Source organism: Amphiura filiformis, chromosome 17 (assembly GCF_039555335.1).
Source record: "Amphiura filiformis chromosome 17, Afil_fr2py, whole genome shotgun sequence".
Lineage (NCBI taxonomy): Eukaryota > Metazoa > Echinodermata > Ophiuroidea > Amphilepidida > Amphiuridae > Amphiura > Amphiura filiformis.
Window position 1 is genome coordinate 63,033,066 of NC_092644.1, and position 18,869 is coordinate 63,051,934.

Here is an 18,869-nt window from a genome sequence, read left to right on the forward strand (position 1 = left end):
CTTGAAAATCTGCACATTTATAGAACTTCTTACATCATTACTCAGTTTATTCCAAACCTCAACCCCACTGTATGAAAAAGATGATTTAAAGTACCCAGTGTCATAACCATTTGTGCAAGGCGGTAGAGCCAATAAATTGGACGCAACTTGTCTGGTGTTCACATTATGTTTTTCATGTACATAAGAAAACCTGTTGATAAGGTACTGTGGTGATATATCGTTAAGACATTTAAACATTAACAGTGATTTGAAATACATTGCACGATTTGGAAGTGATTCCCAACCTAATATAGGAAACATTATATCAGAAGACGTAAGGTAGTTGGCACGCAATATTATTCTAGCACATCGCTTTTAGGAGTGCCAGTAAGAAACAATAGTTTTATCACGGGAATGTAATTTTGACTGCTGTGGCGTAGACATAATGTAGAACAATTTAAAACTGATTCACACAAGCAATAGTAAAATTTCACTTACGAGTGGAATTTTCTTCAGCACTGAGTTGGCGTAGTACTGGAAGACGTACCGCTACTCGGGATACGTGATCTGGGCAATGAACCCAAACCACTTGACCCGAGTAGCCTCTTGTAGGCGGCTGGTAGGGGGTGTTAAGAAAGACCCCACTGCCAAGTATAAAAAATCTCTTGGTGGATCAACTCAAAGTCCTCAAAGACGAGGAGTGGATTGACTTTAAGTTGTACAGACAGCTGTACCCCACCACGGCTGTTGTACCCAAGTTCTATGGCCCTCCTAAGGTCCATAAACCTTCGTGCCCACTTAGGCCGATAGTGGCGAGTCGCGGTTCCATTACGTATGACACAGCTAAATTTGTGGCCAACATCCTGTCCCCCCTTGTTGGTAATTCTGAAAGACATCTGCAGAACAGTGAGGACTTAGTCAACAAGATGTCTAAATTCACTCTCGGTCCCGATGAATGCCTTGTGTCCTTTGATGTCACAGCCCTCTTCACGTGCGTTCCGGTGGATGAAAGTTTGGTGATTGTAAAGGACTTGTTAACAGCGGACTCCACCTTAGAGTCCAGAACTGATCTTAGCCCGCAGCAAGTTACTGACCTTCTGACCACCTACTTCGTTTACAACGACAAGTTTTATGTCCAACGCGAGGGTGCGGGGATGGGCTCCCCCGTAAACCCGATCATTGCGAATGTCTTCATGTAGAACTTTGAAGAGAAGGCTCTTCAATCGTGTGCTAATCCCCCCAAATACTGGGGGCGCTATGTCGATGACATTATGGTGATTATGGACAAAGCTGAGGTAGATACGTTCACTCAACACCTGAACTCTGTGCACCCATCCATCAAATTCACGGTTGAACTTGAAAGCAACAATGGGTGCAACAATGTACTCGCGATGCTTGACACCCTCATCACTCGTGCTCCTGACGGTAAGCTGGTCTTCAGTGTCTACTGCAAAAGTACCCACACCGACCAGTACTTAAATTTCTCCAGTCACCAGCCATTGGAACACAAGCTAGGAGTGATTACAACTCTGACTCACCGCGCAAAAACTTTGTCATCTGACAGCACTCTTCTTGAAAAAGAATTAGATCATGTCAAGAAGTCACTGTCCATATGCGAATACACCAAATGGACCTGGACTGCGCCGAGTAGTAGGAAACGGGACCCCAAACCTCGCAGGAGTGACACCCCCTCCAAAGGTCACGTCTCGTTACCCTACGTACAAGACGTGACGGAAGCGATAAACAGGAAAATCAGGAGTGCGGGTGTTACTGTTCATGTCAAACCCTCGAACACCATCAGGAGCATGGTGGTGTCGCCCAAGGACAAAGTAAAGACACTGGACCGTTCGGGGTCCATCTATCAAATCCAATGTAAAGACTGTCCATCACAATTTATAGGTGAGACTGAAAAAGCTCTCGGAAAAAGGGTTTCCGAACACAAAAGAGAGCCCTCGCCGGTTGGAGGACATATGAAATCTGCTAGACACTCCTTTGACCCTGGTGAGGTCAAGGTGTTGGACAGCGATTCCAGGTGGTTTCAGGGAGGGGTTAAGGAAGCGGTGTACATCGCAGCCTCCGAACCGGACCTCAATAAAGATCAGGGACGCCACCCCCCACACCGACATCGCCTGGCTAATAATTATTTGGTGCAGCAGAGACATTAAAATGAATACACGGGATCCATACACGTGAATTGCTATGCACGATTTTGATATCAGACGAAAATCTTCGGATACTGGGTTACAAAATGATGAATATCTCCCGTAAATGAATTTTCTCAAGAAACCAGATGTGGTCTCATACACTTGAAAATACGTGTTGAACAGATATTATAGTCGTTAGCGTGCGCTTTGAAAATTGGCCGTGCGCTTTGAAGTCAAAATTTGACCAAAACTCTCAATTTTATATTGCGTTGGTCCTATATGGACTACAGCGCGCAGCAGGCTATAGCGGCACTCACTCAAGTGGAGAGAGTATAACCATTGACCGCAATGTCGTATACAAGCTTGCTCACAGAGCGAGAAATCAATTACCCCGTCTATACAGTAGCCTTAGTCAAGTCACTTCGCTAATAATATGCATCTCATAAGGTCCGAATAAAATGGTCATAGGTGGCTGTGGATTCAACCTACCATGGCGATTTCTACTATGAAGATATCGGGGCGATGTCACTGTGCCCCCTACCAGCTGCCTATAAGAGGCTACTCGGGTCAAGTGGTTTGGGTTCATTGCCCAGATCACGTGTCCCGAGTAGCGGTACGTCTTCCAGTACTACGCCAACTCAGTGCTGAAGAAGTGACCTCGGATGAGGCACGAAAATTCCACTCGTAAGTGAAATTTTACTATTGCTTGTGTGAATCAGTTTTAAATTGTTCTACATTAAATAGTTTTATCACTTTGCAAATAAAGTCACTTTTCTCTAGAAAGGAAAAGATTAACAATAGAAACAATATTAATTTGGTCAAGAAAATGGAGGACGCAATCCAGAACTATGCTGAGAACACAATGCATCACTATGCTGAGAACCCTATATAATCTTTTTGACTTACTTAAACAACTCTTGTGAAATAAACATACAACAACCAAGATAAATCGTTGTCCAATAGTACATGAAATCTTTCACGCTTACCCCATGTACTTTAACTATTTGTACCACCACTCAACCAAGATTCCTGCAAACTGTGTTAAGTGTTTTACCCTTTTGAATGACTTTATTCTCAATCCACGCATCACCTTGTGACTTCAAATGAGCTGTATTGAAGCATCTAGCTTTTAGCGTTGGTTGATGCTCCACCATTAAAGCCATGTCAAATACAGAGCAAATCCCTCGCCATCAGAAAATAAACAATCCTCTAGCAAATATTGATTTCACAATCCTAAAACAAGCAATGGCCACAACATCACGTGAGTACTTGTATGCGCAAGCAGTTTTATGTCATAACTTTTCAATTACAAATATTTTGTGGAATTTCAAAACCCAGGTCCTTTTGGGAGATATTTGAAATGTTCAAATAGCATTTCCGGCACGTAAGTAATATCAAATCTTACAATTTCCATCCACTCTCTGAAACATTCATCTATTTCTTACCAACATTTTAGTTGGTTACACATTATCTAACCACATGTCAGTTACGCAATGGAAGTAATCTAAATTCTGAAAATGATTGGCAGATCACAAGGTTCTCAAGTTTCAGCAAAACTCAAAACTATTCCCCAGGTGTCAACGTAGCACTGACAACATTACATACGTTCTCTACTTCACTACGTATTCTTCCTTTCCTTGAATTATCTTATCAGCGCATTACGTACCATCTTGAGACTCGATATCCCCTTTAATGCCCGAGACTCTTTCACAACACATAATCTTTACTGGATTCTACGAAGTGTCTCTACACACATCTCATGAAGTCACGTTGTGGTACGGAAAAAGTGCACGTCATGGTTCTGATTATAAGCTCACAAGTAGTGCGGTTCTTTCCCAACTAAAACAAGAGTTTACACCATGTTTCACAAGAAAAATACCATCCCTGCGATTTAGGCCAGTGTATCAAAACATACGCAAGTTATTTTTGGAATGAATACACTTATGCAAGTTAAAGCAAAATTCAAAATATCTACATTTTTGGCTGCATTATGACAGGGCTGATTCTCTCCCAATTATTGATACAAATGTGTTTGTTAAAGTAACACTCAGATCAGCGCTTTGTCACCGCCGAACTTCGCTTGGCAGGAAATAATGAAAAGTGCAAAAACTAACCATGTACTTGACCATAATATGCATTGGACATCTATTGGACATCATTAAGTTAATATACCTACTAACTTAATTGGGTTCAGTTATACGCCTACACAGAAATCCACACCCCTTAAGCATTGGAACCTGAAATAGTCCTAGATTTACAGCTAATCCAACACGTGTCGTCATAACATACTTACTGTGATTCTACACACCTTCTGGAATGTGTTCAAGCGAAGAGTCGAGGGTAATAACACAGGCGAAGATCACGTTGAACCATAAATAACTTTAACCTCCTTTCAAACAATATCAATAGCCTGATAATGATATGGTTGACCCACTATATCGATGATCTTGTGTGACCTTGATTCAGTCCAGAACAAACTAAAAAGAATGTCAACTCCGTTTCTTTATCTTGGCGATGCGAGTTGAATAGCCTCTGTCTTCAAAACCCCAAATCCATGTCCTCCTACATCTTGTCTGACTCAAGGTCACCAACGATTATCATCAAGGCAAGTCCATATCAGCATAATATTATTCCTTTGATTATGCTCGGCCCCTCTAAAAATACATTATCTATGAATTTGCCGTTAACTAAATTGACTAATTTCATTAAAATTGTGCTCCTTATGAACTCTTATGAACTTACATAATAATTCTAGAGTAGGGTATTTGCAATCATGATACATCACAAATGTTTGAACTCCACCCCACCTTAAAGAAACGGGAATGAATACCAAAATGTTTGTCATGAAGAACACATGTATAGATGAGTTGACTTCTGATGTCATTACCTGGCAGTATGCGCACGCATCATCACAAGTCCCATTGTTCCTTGTCTGGTAGTATGCGGGCGCATCATATTTTGTTCAGGGCGCCGTCTTTTTTAAAACTCCCGTCACATTACAATAAGGATATTGAACAGTGTAGTGGTTGTATGCAGTTCGCTCAAGCATATCGATGTACCAGTCCCTTGCCTTTGTTGATACACGTTGAGGTCAACTCATCTATAAAGCAACGTGTTAAAATTTATTTGGGCACGGATTCCTTACGTTTCATACTAAATTTTTGTTCTTGAAGAAGGTCATTAGGTTTGTAGAAATTCATAATATACATCTTGTCAAAACTAATTACGTTTTACTGACCAGACAGTTTCGACTATCTTGGGCAAAGGCTATCTTCAGAATGATGGTTTTTGATCCAACCTCCCATACCAACAGAGAGCGCACCAGTGCCCAAAAGTGAATCCTATACGTGACTAAGATAATGTGCCCCCTCGTCTCTGTTCATAGTTAGTGTTAATGTTAGTGTATAAGTTAATCTATAAGACAGAAACTGCAAGTCTACATTACGCAAATAAATAGTCTGGTAACAATTACGTTTTGGAACGTTTATTATCTTCATGCCACTTTAACTAGTTATAAGCTACAATTTGTAATCAACCTTTACCCCAGAATCGGTCAACTTACATTCTGTTCACAATTGCTTTTGTTAAACATTGTAATTTGTACTTTTCCTTTAATCCAAGTACGCTGACTTTTCAGAAATCCGTGTTCTAATCAAGCATTTATAATCCATGTGTAATCCGAAAACCGAATGATTTGGTGAAAACACAGTACTCTTTAATTCACATTTAACAGGAGAACGGTAAATGTTGGCGTCATGTTGCTAGAAGCTTGACTTTTTCAATCAATGTTTACCCCTAATTCTGCCACAATAGATCTATTCAGGTAACATAAAATGCTCAAATCAGCCACCAAATGACTTGTGCTAACCTTGGGATCACATTCTAAGTGATATTGAATCTCAATAGTGTTTCCATTTCTGCTTGGGCAAAAGTCCAGTGCAAATTGCACAATGTGCAAATCACACTTTATGTTCGACTTTCTCACCAATAAATATTGGCCTGTTTTGAAACATTTCCATTAGTATGTCATAGTGACATCATGGTGATTTGGTTTTAGTTAGTAGAAAGGGAAGACCCATTGCTATCGAAATAGGGTGTTGGTGTTGGTAAAGTGTGTAAATATAAAACAAAGTACCTCGGTAATACGAGGGTTGATCTTTAAAGTACGTTTACGTTACATATATACAAACCAAGAATGACCTACAAAAAGTATTCCAAAATGAAGAAAACATCAAGAAAAATAAACCATCAAATAAACAAACACGAGTCCTTCACACAGGTATAAGCACTTTTTCGTTGTTCAAAATGGAACAAGTTTATTATCATAATTAAATATTTTATCAGCTCATAATGTAACAAAATGATTATATAGCAATCTAGTAAAGCATAGCAATCATAAACATAATATTTTCATAATAATTATTCAACTATTTTGTAATTTACAGAGCTTTTTGTTTTACAAACAAATAATAATAATTGAACGTCATCAATCAAAATTATATACAGGGTGTCCCAGAAAAAATTACCGAGCGAATAAAATTGAACGTAAGTCGAGAAATAGACATCAGAATCAAATAATTTAAAATTTAGCACATAGTTTATTGTGTTGTGCATCACATATAACAATTTTATTTTATTTGGTTGATTGGTTGCTGCGAAGAAATGATCGATTACATAATGCGTGCATCAATTCATTTCATTCCAAGTTTGATCAACAGGCGCTTTTTTAATACTCGCTCACCGCTTCACAAAGTTTGTGTATCTCATTAAATTTAGTCCACATCACAATATCTATTTTATAATCGGACGTTGTTATGTCATTCATGCTTTCACTGAAGATAAATAACAATTTGTCCGAGAAAATTTTGATTTCTGCAATTGGAAGCTTTCTAGCTGCAATTCTTTATGTTGTGCAAATTTGTTTGGCTGTATATTTCCAAAGAACATTTGAGCCCAGAATAACAATGAACAAGTGCTCACAGCTTTAAGGTGTGATTTTTGATACCATGCAACATTAATGTTGAAGTTTTTAAAGATTTAAACTTAGCATTACAATTTCTTAGAAATATTCGAAAAACATTAATGTGTGTGAGAATTTTTTAAGCCAGCTGGAATTCTTTATGAAATTATTCTTTATGCAACATTTATAACAACATTAATGAAAAAATATATTTACAAGTACCGAGCATTATCTTATATGCAAGCTTTCTTTTCAATATCGTGCAGGTTTTCAATTTTGAACAAACCCTAATTAAATGTTTTGCAAGAAACAGGTTGTTCAAAAAGAGCGAAAAGGATTTTACAGAACATTGCATTGTGTTGAATGATCTTTCTTTCAAACTTGGAATGAAGTGAATTGATGCATGCGTTATGTAATCGCTCATTTCTTCGTAATCAGTCAAACGATTCCAGTGATGCAGAATAAGATGGGCTACACGCTGATGTTTAGATTTTTGGATTCCGATGTCTATTTCTCGAGTTACATCCAAATTCATTCGCCCGGTAATTTTTTCTGGGACACCCTGTATAACAAGTTTGATAAAATGCGCAGAAATAAATTCTGCTTCCAACGCTTTTTACAGATTTGCAATACAATAGCCCTTTTTGAATAATGGCCATTATTTAAGGGGTTAGTTACTTTTTTTGAGATGTTTATTCACCTTCTACCCAGGCCTTCTGCCTCTTCCAGTGAAATTCGTTTATATGAGTATTTTGGAGGTCAACTGGACAACGAACCAAGAACACACCACAAGGACCCAGCAATCCTTTTAAACATAAGATGGCAGGTTACAGATCCAACACACTGAAAATGTTACTGGTGTTTTAGGCCATACCACTAAGTGCTTTCTGTTTACACTCAGAACAGTTTTGTTTATTTCCAAACACTTAAATAAAATGGAATACTGTTGTCCACATTAGAACAGATTTATGTGAGCTTGTTAATAAGATTGGCTCAACTCATGTTTTTCTTGGAGTTTGGAAATGCTCAACATACATACAAACACTCACATGTTACATCCGGTTGACTGAGATTTCTTAGAATACAATATTGAAAGCATTGTTTCAATTGATATTTTGTATTATGTAAAGAATGGCTAAATACACAGAGCTGTGGAACTTCACATTTGCTTTAGTACATGGACAGGATAACTAAGGGTTAATTTACAGTGACGTTGGTACATTTAAACTACATCTCTTGATACTCCCTATGACAGCTCCCACACCCAAACAAAAAAACACTTATATTCCTACAACAATCCACTCATAAAACAAAATATGCTGAGCTAAGATTGTATTTTACAAGATGGTGTAATTGGGCTTTACATGCTCCATTTTTGAAAAACCAGTTGGAATCACTTAAATAAAACAAAGGATCTTTCATTCTATTGCAAAATTGCATGTACAAAAAATGTTTTCAACTGGGTCCACTTTTCCCGCTGTTTAAACCTAAACTGATATGAGATATTTGATTTGTATACAGTTTAATATTTCATATTACAACAATGCCAGAGAGTTGATCTTCAATATCACATAATTACAACTAAGTATATTAGATCCAAGATGAAGCATTTATTCAACGGCAAAATAAATTTAAAATAGATTCAGGTTATAACTCAGGGGAACATGCGGACATTAACAAATCACTTTTTCTTCATGCTCCAAATCACATACACATATACCCACATTACATTTTCATAGAAAAGCCCTTATTGATTGAAACAATGCACTTTACTGGACTAATAGAGCGCAATGTTGTAGACCTTTTATTTTACAAATATATATAAAACAAAAACTAACATTTTTAAATGATGATTCTTTTAGCATCATGACAAAATAACAAATATAATTCAACAGTGGGGTAATAAACTTTACAAGAGTTTCCACATGGGAACCCGGTTAAATCAAGAACAAAATAGCAATATACTTCAAGTTCTTTATTTCATAGGGGAATACATGGTTGTAATATACATACAGGGTGTCCCAAAAAAAGAGGCCCCACATTGCGCCCTCTTTTTCTCCTATTTCTTAAACGTTGATCAAATATATTTTGGTATATGTAAAGAAACCCTAAATCGTTAGCTTTAATAAACCAAAACAATTCTTTCAATCGACTCACAATTTTTGAAGATATGCCCTCTTTAAGAAATGTACCCGTTTTTCACTCTGTCCACGGATGAGGTTTGGCTACATCAAAGATTTAAATGAAACACACGGTTAATGACATGGATAGATAATAGCATTAGTCTTGGGAAAGCATTCACTATAAGCGAGGATCACCAGCTAGCTTCAAACATCTTCGCAACCCCATATTACTGCTGCATTTGCAAGTATCCGGCGCACAAGGCCTTAAGGATGGTACGCAATGCAATTAATGCAATGAGAACTAGGGCTGAAACCTGTATTCGTCACGGAGGCAACCAGGTAGAGGGCAGAGCAGCACAGTAAACTCACTTCAAAAGAACCAAAGACAAACTAAACAGCCCTTTTCAGGGCTACCTTTTATTCCAAAAAGAGAAATGACTTATGTTGTCAATAAAAAAAAAGCAAGAAACGAGAAAAACATAAGTAATCGGCAAGTATAGCAAAAGAAGTCCCACCCCACATCAATTTCGCCCAAATTAATGACACTTAACAAAATCCATAATCCATAAGCCCACCGGTAAAGCCCATTCCCTTAAATAAAGTTGTTATTTTATAAAGTTATCATCGAGGAATGTTTTATATTCATGCATGGTATATGCACTTTCCAATCTTTGAAGTAGCCAAACCTCCTCCGAAAAAAAAAAAAAAAACGGATACATTTCTTTAAAAGGACATATCTTCAAAAGTTATGAGCCGATTGAAATAATTGTTTTGGTTTATTAAAGCTAACGATTGAAGGTTTCTTTACATTTTTTTTTTTTTTTTGGGACACCCTGTAGGTTGTAAATTGTTGTGCATAATTCATAGCAGGTTTATTGTACAGTGAAAGAATCACATTTTGAAATAGATCCATCACCAATATTACAAAGACTAGTAGTAGACTATAGCGGACATGATGCCAAAGTTACTTCAATAACAAGATGTAGTAAGGTAATAGTATTGAATAGTAAGATACTAAACAAAATTAGAACCATAGTTACTCAAATACAATTTTCCGTTGATGCTTTCCCTAAATAAGTCGCACCATGGCTTAACAACCTAAATATATGGTGAAAGAATGTATCATATTTCAGTATACCTTTATAGCCCAAATTATTTTACTACTCCCCAATCCAGAAAAATACAGCACTAATTTTTTTTGGATTCAAAAAATATCAAGTTCTGCCAAATGAAACATATCACAATCATTCATTTACTACTAACTGGGGATAAAAAGAAAAAGTTCATGATTTTATTAATTTCTTTAAAAAAAGAGCCAAAAACATGTATTTAGGCATGTTTTCTGACAATCGAGTCCAACAAATCAAAGATTGGAACAAGTCTAAGCATTCAAAATCTTGAATATAGCCTATACGGACATTTTGCTCAAATTTTCAGAATGCAAGTTTCATTTTCAGAATGCAAGTTTCAAATTTTCACTTTGTTGTGTTACTTTTTAATTAAATGATTGGTGTAAGAATGAAAAATGTCTTTTTCAAAATTTAGAAAGCATAAAATGTACAAGTCTTTAGACTTGACACAGCATGTAAAAAATACCTTAAAATGCATGTTTTTGCCCCTTTATTCATAAATTTGACCAAATAGTGAAATTTAACATTTATTGCCAGTTAGAATTAAATAAAAGATTAAGATTCATCTATGTTTCATTTGGCAAAACAGGATAATACATTTTTAATTTAAAAAAATAGTGTTGTATTTTTGTAGAACAGGGAGTAGCTAAAGCTACATGCACAGGAGAGCTGTTTTTTACATTTATTCAGAAAATAGTAATTAAATGTTCTATGACTGAGCAGCTAAAATGAAACTTACATTCTTTCTTGACAACTGATTATATAGTTGATTATTAATACTGCTTTTCATTAATTCTGTTACTCTGCATCACTATAAATACCAGGTTTCATTCATTTACTCCCAGTAGATTGGCTTTAAGCATTTACTACCATTGGTCTACCTACAACCATGGCCAAAATGTGTTGGGACACTTATGGAAAACGTACACTATAGTATGACCTTATTTCCGTTATTATTAACGTGATAAAGTGGAGGTTTCTTTGGTGTCAAGCCTAAACACTTTCCTAACACCCAACCCTCCCCTTCCCCACCAATCAATGTTGGGTGCCACAAGGCTCGTGTGACCAAAAAGTCGAATTCAACATTGATCGGGGAGTGGGGGCTTATTTACATTACCCTATCAAACCGTCCCAACACTTATGGCCAGCATTGTCTCTAAGGTACAAAATATCTAATTTTAAAATGTGTGTTTTGGCCCATATCTCCTCAACCATAGCTTGGATTTTCATCAAATTTTACATGAAAACGGAGAAACTATTTATCTTTTCACTTATATAAAAATTATTGCATTTTCCTCATGTGATTTAGGGATACGGTCACGTTTTATACGCAATATCATGTATTTTACAGTGCGTTCTGAACATTATTAGCCTATGCCAACTACGTATTTTGCGTAAAATGACGTTTTATTTTGAAAGAGTAGTGATTTAATCGCCAGAAATACATGATATTTGTTGACAGGAATTGATTGAAGTCTTTAAAAGAGTGATTTTGGGAAAAAAATACTTAAAATTAAAAAAAAAGCTAAATTTTAAAAGAAAAAAAACAAAACTTTAATCATTTTCATCGTTTGCATCAAAAACGTATGTGGTATTTGCAACGAGTATATCGTGTAAATATAATCATAGTCGGCAGGAGTAGGCTTAAATTACATTTTATGACTGAAATTTATTAAAGCGCTTTCAAAGAAACTTATAGTAAGTATAGAAAGTAAAATATAGGTAGACATACAGAAAAAAAGAAGGACGGACATTGGCAAAAATTAATAGAACGACGAATATAATATGATGAAGGATATTGTAAAATAATAACAAAAAAGAAAAGAAAAAGAAATCTAAATAAATTCAGGGGCTCGAACCCGTGTCCACTGCGCCTGTGGCAGATGCCGTATCCATTGCGCCACAGAGCTGTGTAACTTCAACAGGCTTAAACTATAATATAATGGTATTCAACATGCATGTATATAAATATACGCTCTACACACGATATACAGTCCAAAAAAATACATTTTTACGGCATTTGTTTCATTAACTGAATATTTATCATATAGCAGGTGTTGGCTGACATTGTGCTCCACATTTAGTTCAGTTTTTGTCCGGGATAAATGACTACGGGACAAAATCGGACGGTATACACGTCTTTAAAGAGTAAAGAATTTTAATATAATATTACTTTCTTTTTCTTTTTACAAACGTGTATATCGTTCGTTTTTGTCCCAAAATCATTTTACCCCGGCCCAAAACTGAAATATATGTGGAGCACAAATGTCAGCCAACACCTGACAACATTGCATACTCCTTTACTCATCCTCTACCATTTCCGAGTTTTCTTCATCTCTACACATTCTTCCTTTCCTTGAATTATCCCGGGGGGGGGGCACTTCCATGAGAGATATGCATCATGTGCCTCGGATAGACCCCCTTTTTCAAACCGACTTGTACCCAATGACCCCCTTTAAAAAAATTCATGTACTCAATGACCCCCTTTTTCTATTTCCTGCTATACCCAATGACCCCCCTTTTAATTCCCAAATTTAGGTGGTATTTGTGTTCTCCTTCATAAATAATAAGATTTTTCACATTTCCAAGGTGGCCAAGTTATTTTTACGCAGTTTGGCACTTATTTATGTGTACTTAATGATACTCTTTTGGCAATCCTGTACTCAATGACTCCCATTTTACTTTTTGTTACCCCAATGACCAACCTGTTTTCAAAGTTTCATACCGAATGACACCATTTTTATTCAGGTTGTGTACTGAATGACCCCATATTTTTGTAATTGTACATTTGACCTGAATGCCCCCTACTTTTAACATGGCCGAGGCACATCCCTGCCATTTCTGGGAATTATCTTATCAGCGCATTACGTATCATCTTGTGACTGGATATCCCCTTTAATGCCTGAGACTCTTTCATAACACATAATCTTTAGTGGATTTCTACAAACTGTCTCTAGGGGGTCTCTAGACACACATTTGAAATCACGTTGTGATATGGAAAGGGTGCACATCATGTTTCTGATTGTAAGCTCTTCTTCTCAAGGAGTGCAGTTCTTTGTCAACTAAAACAATAGATTACATCAGGTTTCACAAGAAAAACCCATTCCCTGTTATTTAGGCCAGTGCATCCAAACATACGCAATTATTTCAGGTATAAAAACACCTGTGAAAGTCACATCAAGCAAGATTCAACACATCTGCTACATTTTTGGTTGCAGAAATCAATTTATCTGTCTCTTTAATTTAGAATAATATATATGCTGCATTTTTAAGCTCTTTCTTTTTTCTTTTTCTTTAAGATTAACAATTTACGTAAATATATACGTATTTTACGTCCTGTTCCGAAATTCCATCTGAAAATTGCAACGTGCCTGCGTACTATCACGTCCGTGAGAGGAAAACGCTTGATGTATAATGTGTTGTGACAAAGCAGCCAAATAGGCTTACGCATGGACAAAGTCAATTTTGACCCTTATACTTAAAACTACCGCCACATTTGTACTTTAAAATCTTTATCATTCATTTTTTTCACCGAATACTCTTTGTAATAACAATTCGAAACAGACTTACAATTTTGAGATATAATACTTTGAAATTGGGTAAAGTTGTTTTTGGACCACCCTGTATATTAAAATTTGATAATTTTGTGTCTCCAAAAGACAAGAAAAATCTCTCGAGCAAGCACAAAAGTTAAATTTGAAAACCCATGCTCAACATACATATGCTAGTAGACAGGACTATGATAGGCAAATGGGCAATAAGGAGAATTTATTTGACCCATTTTTATAATTATAAATACTAAATTTTTAACTTAAAATACAAGGATTCTCCACTCTGATCCAGTGACTCCAAAGGGAAGCAACTGTAAAGTAGTAAGCTTAAAATTGGACCACTGAACCTCTATTTTACTGATTACATTTCAAAAAATACAAATCTTCCCCATATGACTTTGAGATTGTTTCTTATTTTTCATATCACTGCAATAAAGTCAAACAATTTTATCAATGTCATCTATGACCCAAAGTGACTGCATAGGTCATCTGCATAGGTCATCACATATTAGTTGCACTAGCCTGGCATTTGGCATTAGCTGCATACACTATGGCTTAAATCGAGACTAGACAAACTTAGGTAACATATTGTGTGAAAAGCAGCATTCCCAGGAGCAGGATTACTTTGTATTAATTATTAGAGACATCTTACGTGGCTTGCCATACTTGTGCATGGGCTGTTAACAGGTGTCTTATCGTGACATCCAATTGGGCTATTCCAGTTGAAATTCATACACCCCTTATGCAAGACATGACAGGGGGTGTAGATTTCAAAAGGAGCCACCCATTCAGGTGACCCCATTTAAAATCCACACTCTCTGTGTGGAAGATTAAGGTCATGTCTTCCATAGGGGTGTATGGATTTCAACTGAATAGCCCAATATGTTACACTATTACATGTGTAAGCTATTACTTCTACATAATGTAAGGTTGGATGAGAACTTATAAGTTCCATCACCTGCAAGTTGCCAGTTTTTATTTACATGAAAAGGCTGGGTTTCTGTGGCTCTCTGTGACTGTAATATCCTGGCTTACTAGTACACTGGCCAAAGTTGTGATCAATTTAAGTGAAGTCATAATTGATTTAATTCACATTTGAAGTGTAAACAGGTAGAGTTGTAGTTTTCATAATTCAAAAAGTCATAATTCCAATAATGAATTGGGTCATCAAATGTTCATTTAAAGTGCTTTCGAGTAAATTGTCACTAATCATGACTTTTCACTCAATGTAAACAAACACGTTGCTGAATTTGTGTTCACTTATCGTAACAAGTGGCCAGTGGCTGTTGCACTACCTGCTATCATACAGAAAACAAAATAGACTTTCCGAAATTTGAATTCAGAATTTAGTGTACACACACACATGACACAAATTAATTTATGCTCAATCTCACAATTAATTTGAAACACAACTTCAATGGATAACAACTTTAAAAGTTTAGGATTCAAAATTCCCCTATTACGGTAAGTAAGAGTGTTGTATCATGACATGAAAGAAGTGACACTGTTGCACCTGTAAGCTTCTACTTATACAAAAGCAAGGATGGGTTATAACTTACACATAGGCAATTCATAGAGGCATTGATCACACTGCAAGAAACAAAATGGACCAACTGGGATTTTCTCTACTTAAGACAATCACCATATTTTCAGATTCAGTTCTATGATTCAGCTAAACAAGAGGGGATAAAACGACTGTGTTGATTAATTATTCTGCTCTCTATTGACATATGACAAGTTTAAACATTTTTAATATTCTTTATGTATACTGTATGTGATGTAATAATATTTAGCAAGTCAATTGTTCAGCACAATTTCTTCTTTCCTTCCATCTTCATATTCCCTTTAACATACTACTTAATGCAGAATGGCACCTACTGTTCCTGAGAGATGAATATTTTCATGTTGTTTAAAATGATTAAATACTTAAAAAATAGAACATTAATTAGCAATTTCTCAAAACTAATTATACCAACAAATGACTAACGTTGCTTGATAATGAATGCTGGTGTCACGTTTACAACTCTTCACGGGCGCCGAGATCAGGACCAATCTGCATCCATGTGTACTCATGTGATCTGCATTAACTATAGCAAATGTCTATATGGGCGCTGTGATCCGGATTTGGGAAATGATCACGCATGTAGCGAGTTAGGTACTTGTAAATGGGCAATCAATATTTATTATAATGTGCGTCGGCATTGTAGGGCTCTTATTTCGCGATGTCGTCAGCACACACATGAGAAGCCCACATTGGTTCACATTGATGTGGACCTTTCCTCCCGTGTTGAGTCACCACCCATCTTACTTTGATGTAGTGTGACAAAATGAGACAAGAAGAATGCGAGAAATAATTGAAACTGCAATTTGATACAACTTGATGAACAGACCTTTGATCAAGTTTTGGTTGAAATTAAAAAATTCTGAAAAATTAAACTGTCAAGTCTATGCACTCTGTTCAGACTTGATTTCAAAATTTTTTTTTTCTCAATTAAAATTACCAATAAAATTTCTCATTTTGTATATTCATTTTGGCGTACCTTTTTATATACAATGAGATTTCCATTTTAAAGCATTCCACCAGTTTCCACATTGATTCATTTTTAGAATGATTAAAAGTTGTCACATTTTGCTGTCACTAAATCAATCAACTTATCAAAGAACATAGGTCACCCTGTTTGTTTCAAGTTTGCTTTTCTGCTTAACCAGACAGCCCATGTGGAAACACACTTAAAACAGTGGAGGCTCTTATTGGGAAAGGTTAAAATTAAGATGGCAACATTACAATGGCCATTACAATAACATACAAAAATGCAAGGGGCTTTTCATTCAGTTGTGAATAATTCATATTTTGTAATATCCAACTTATCCCTATGTATTAAATACATATTTCTGTTTTATCTATCGATAGTTCTTGTTTTCTAACAAATCAATAGCAAAAGCAAATTTTCAAACATTACAACCAACACAGCTTCTTATAAATAATGATTCTGCAGGAAATCATCTTTTTTTTATAAAACTTTTCAGGAAATTAACAATGTTATTGTTTTGTTCAAGTATTAAAGTTCATATTGCGTAGATTTTGACCTTGTTCCACATTTGTTACCATTATATTACTATACTCATAATAGTATTAACTGATACCATCATTATCATCCACCTTACTCATGGCACTGGGTTGCATATTTCATGTATCAGCACAATTGTTAATGTACCACAACTACACATTTTAGATACATAACAATTTTCCCCCTGAAATAAAGCTGAATATTTCATCATGGTTTTGAATATACAACGTAGCATTCTTCTCTCCCTCTCACTCTCTAGAGCTGTCATAGATTATATGGCCATATATATTATATACTGTATGTACTACTAGTCAAATTCAAGTTCTCATGATTATCTTCATCCTCATCATCGGCAGCAGGACTTACACACACGTGGATCTTGAAGACTGGCCAGCCTACTAGATTTGCAGCCAGGATGTATCAGGTGTACTATCTACTGGGGCGGTAGTGATGGATCTGAAATGAGACAGAAACAACATTATGCAAAATTAGCAAATTGATATATTCTTCAAGATCACTAATTAAAGTCTGAGAGATGCATTTGATCAAAAATCTGCACAGTCAACGATAAACTTTACATTTTAACCTGCAACCAGGGACTATCCCCGTTTGAGATGAGTAATTGATTGCACACAGCTTAATAATGCTTATGAGAGTTCTTCCCCTATTATTCATATTAAAATCAGTCTCCGGTTGATAGGTTAAAATCCAAAAGTTTTTTGTATAACTTGTCCAAACACGTCATTGTCCCCATTTAAGCAAACGACAAATACCTGTAGGGGTACGTGTGTCTTAGATTGGTAAAACCTTAGTGTCATACAAAGCTGTTTAACCCCGTCACTGTTCTCCCATAGCTCTTTATCACCATTTCCTTAGCAAAGAGTGCTTTGGATTTACCAGATTATGGCAGTAACAACCGGTTTACATATTGGTAAAAATCTTTTGAGTGTCTGACAATCCTACATGTAGATATCCAAAAAGCTTGAAAAGGGAAGTGCAAATCTTTTGCTGAAACTGGGCCAAAGTTTATGGAGTATTCTAAATACCATGACACCTCTGTTCTGTTGCAATGCCGCAATGACAATATTATGTAAGCTAAGATATTTTTAGGGCTTAAAAACATGTGGCAACTCCTTAACTTAACAAGATCATATAGCTTTGACAAAATGAAAATATTGCATTTCATGATAAAGCTTATACCTTCATCGTTTAGATAAACACTGGATTGTTTTATGTGTGTGTATTTTTTGTTTTGTTTTATAGGCTTTTTTTGGGGGGGGAGGGGGTTGATAGCAATGAAAAACTACTAAAAGTATTACCTTGATCATAACATAACTTTCCACACATGGAATTCTGTTTAATGTATCTTGAAAGCCATTTTTTAACGACATGAGACAAGGAGAATCAAACTCCTCAAGCTATAAAGTAGATTATATCAGGCATAAGAATAGAAAACAGGTGGTGACTAGCGAACCTTAAGTATCACATACATTCACTGCCACATCAAAGGAACAGATAAACACTGAAAGAACATATAGGAGTACACTGACTTTAGTACTTTGAAGTATCACTACAAGTGTCAACAATGATTACTTTTTGCCTGCTGTTGGTACTGACTGTATACAGTAGTACAAGTACTACTAGCAATGGCATATATCCATTGCCTTCTGTGTTTAATAACTCTGCTGAACATGTATCAACCCATCATCGTCACTTTTCAAGACCTGTTGTCTATTACCCAAATTCAACATCTACTAGACAGATCCTGGTCAGTGGTGATATCCAACCCAACCCTGGCCCATCAAGTAAGCCTGCTACCTGCGCAAATTGTGAAAGATCGATTCGTCGGGACCATCGCAGATCCACATGCTCTTCCTGTCAAGAACCTCTGCATCTGAAGTGCTCCATGCTACC

At 36.2% G+C, this 18,869-nt stretch overlaps 1 protein-coding gene across 1 annotated transcript; it reads left to right on the plus strand.

The window, feature by feature from the left end:
* Positions 1 to 1,250: 1,250 nt before the first annotated feature.
* LOC140137348 (uncharacterized) lies at positions 1,251 to 7,930 on the plus strand. The gene is made up of 2 exons (XM_072158989.1): positions 1,251 to 2,011; positions 7,795 to 7,930. Exons 1-2 carry the CDS (start codon positions 1,251 to 1,253, stop codon positions 7,928 to 7,930), a joined length of 897 nt encoding a protein of 298 aa, XP_072015090.1.
* The last annotated feature ends 10,939 nt before the right edge of the window (positions 7,931 to 18,869 follow it).

Bases quoted from the DNA above. Each gene is read 5' to 3' on its own strand.
- LOC140137348 (XM_072158989.1), top strand. From the start codon at position 1,251: ATGGTGATTATGGACAAAGCTGAGGTAGATACGTTCACTCAACACCTG. The intron at 2,012-7,794 runs GTGGTTTCAGGG...CCTTCTACCCAG, and splicing joins GTGTTGGACAGCGATTCCAG to GCCTTCTGCCTCTTCCAGTG.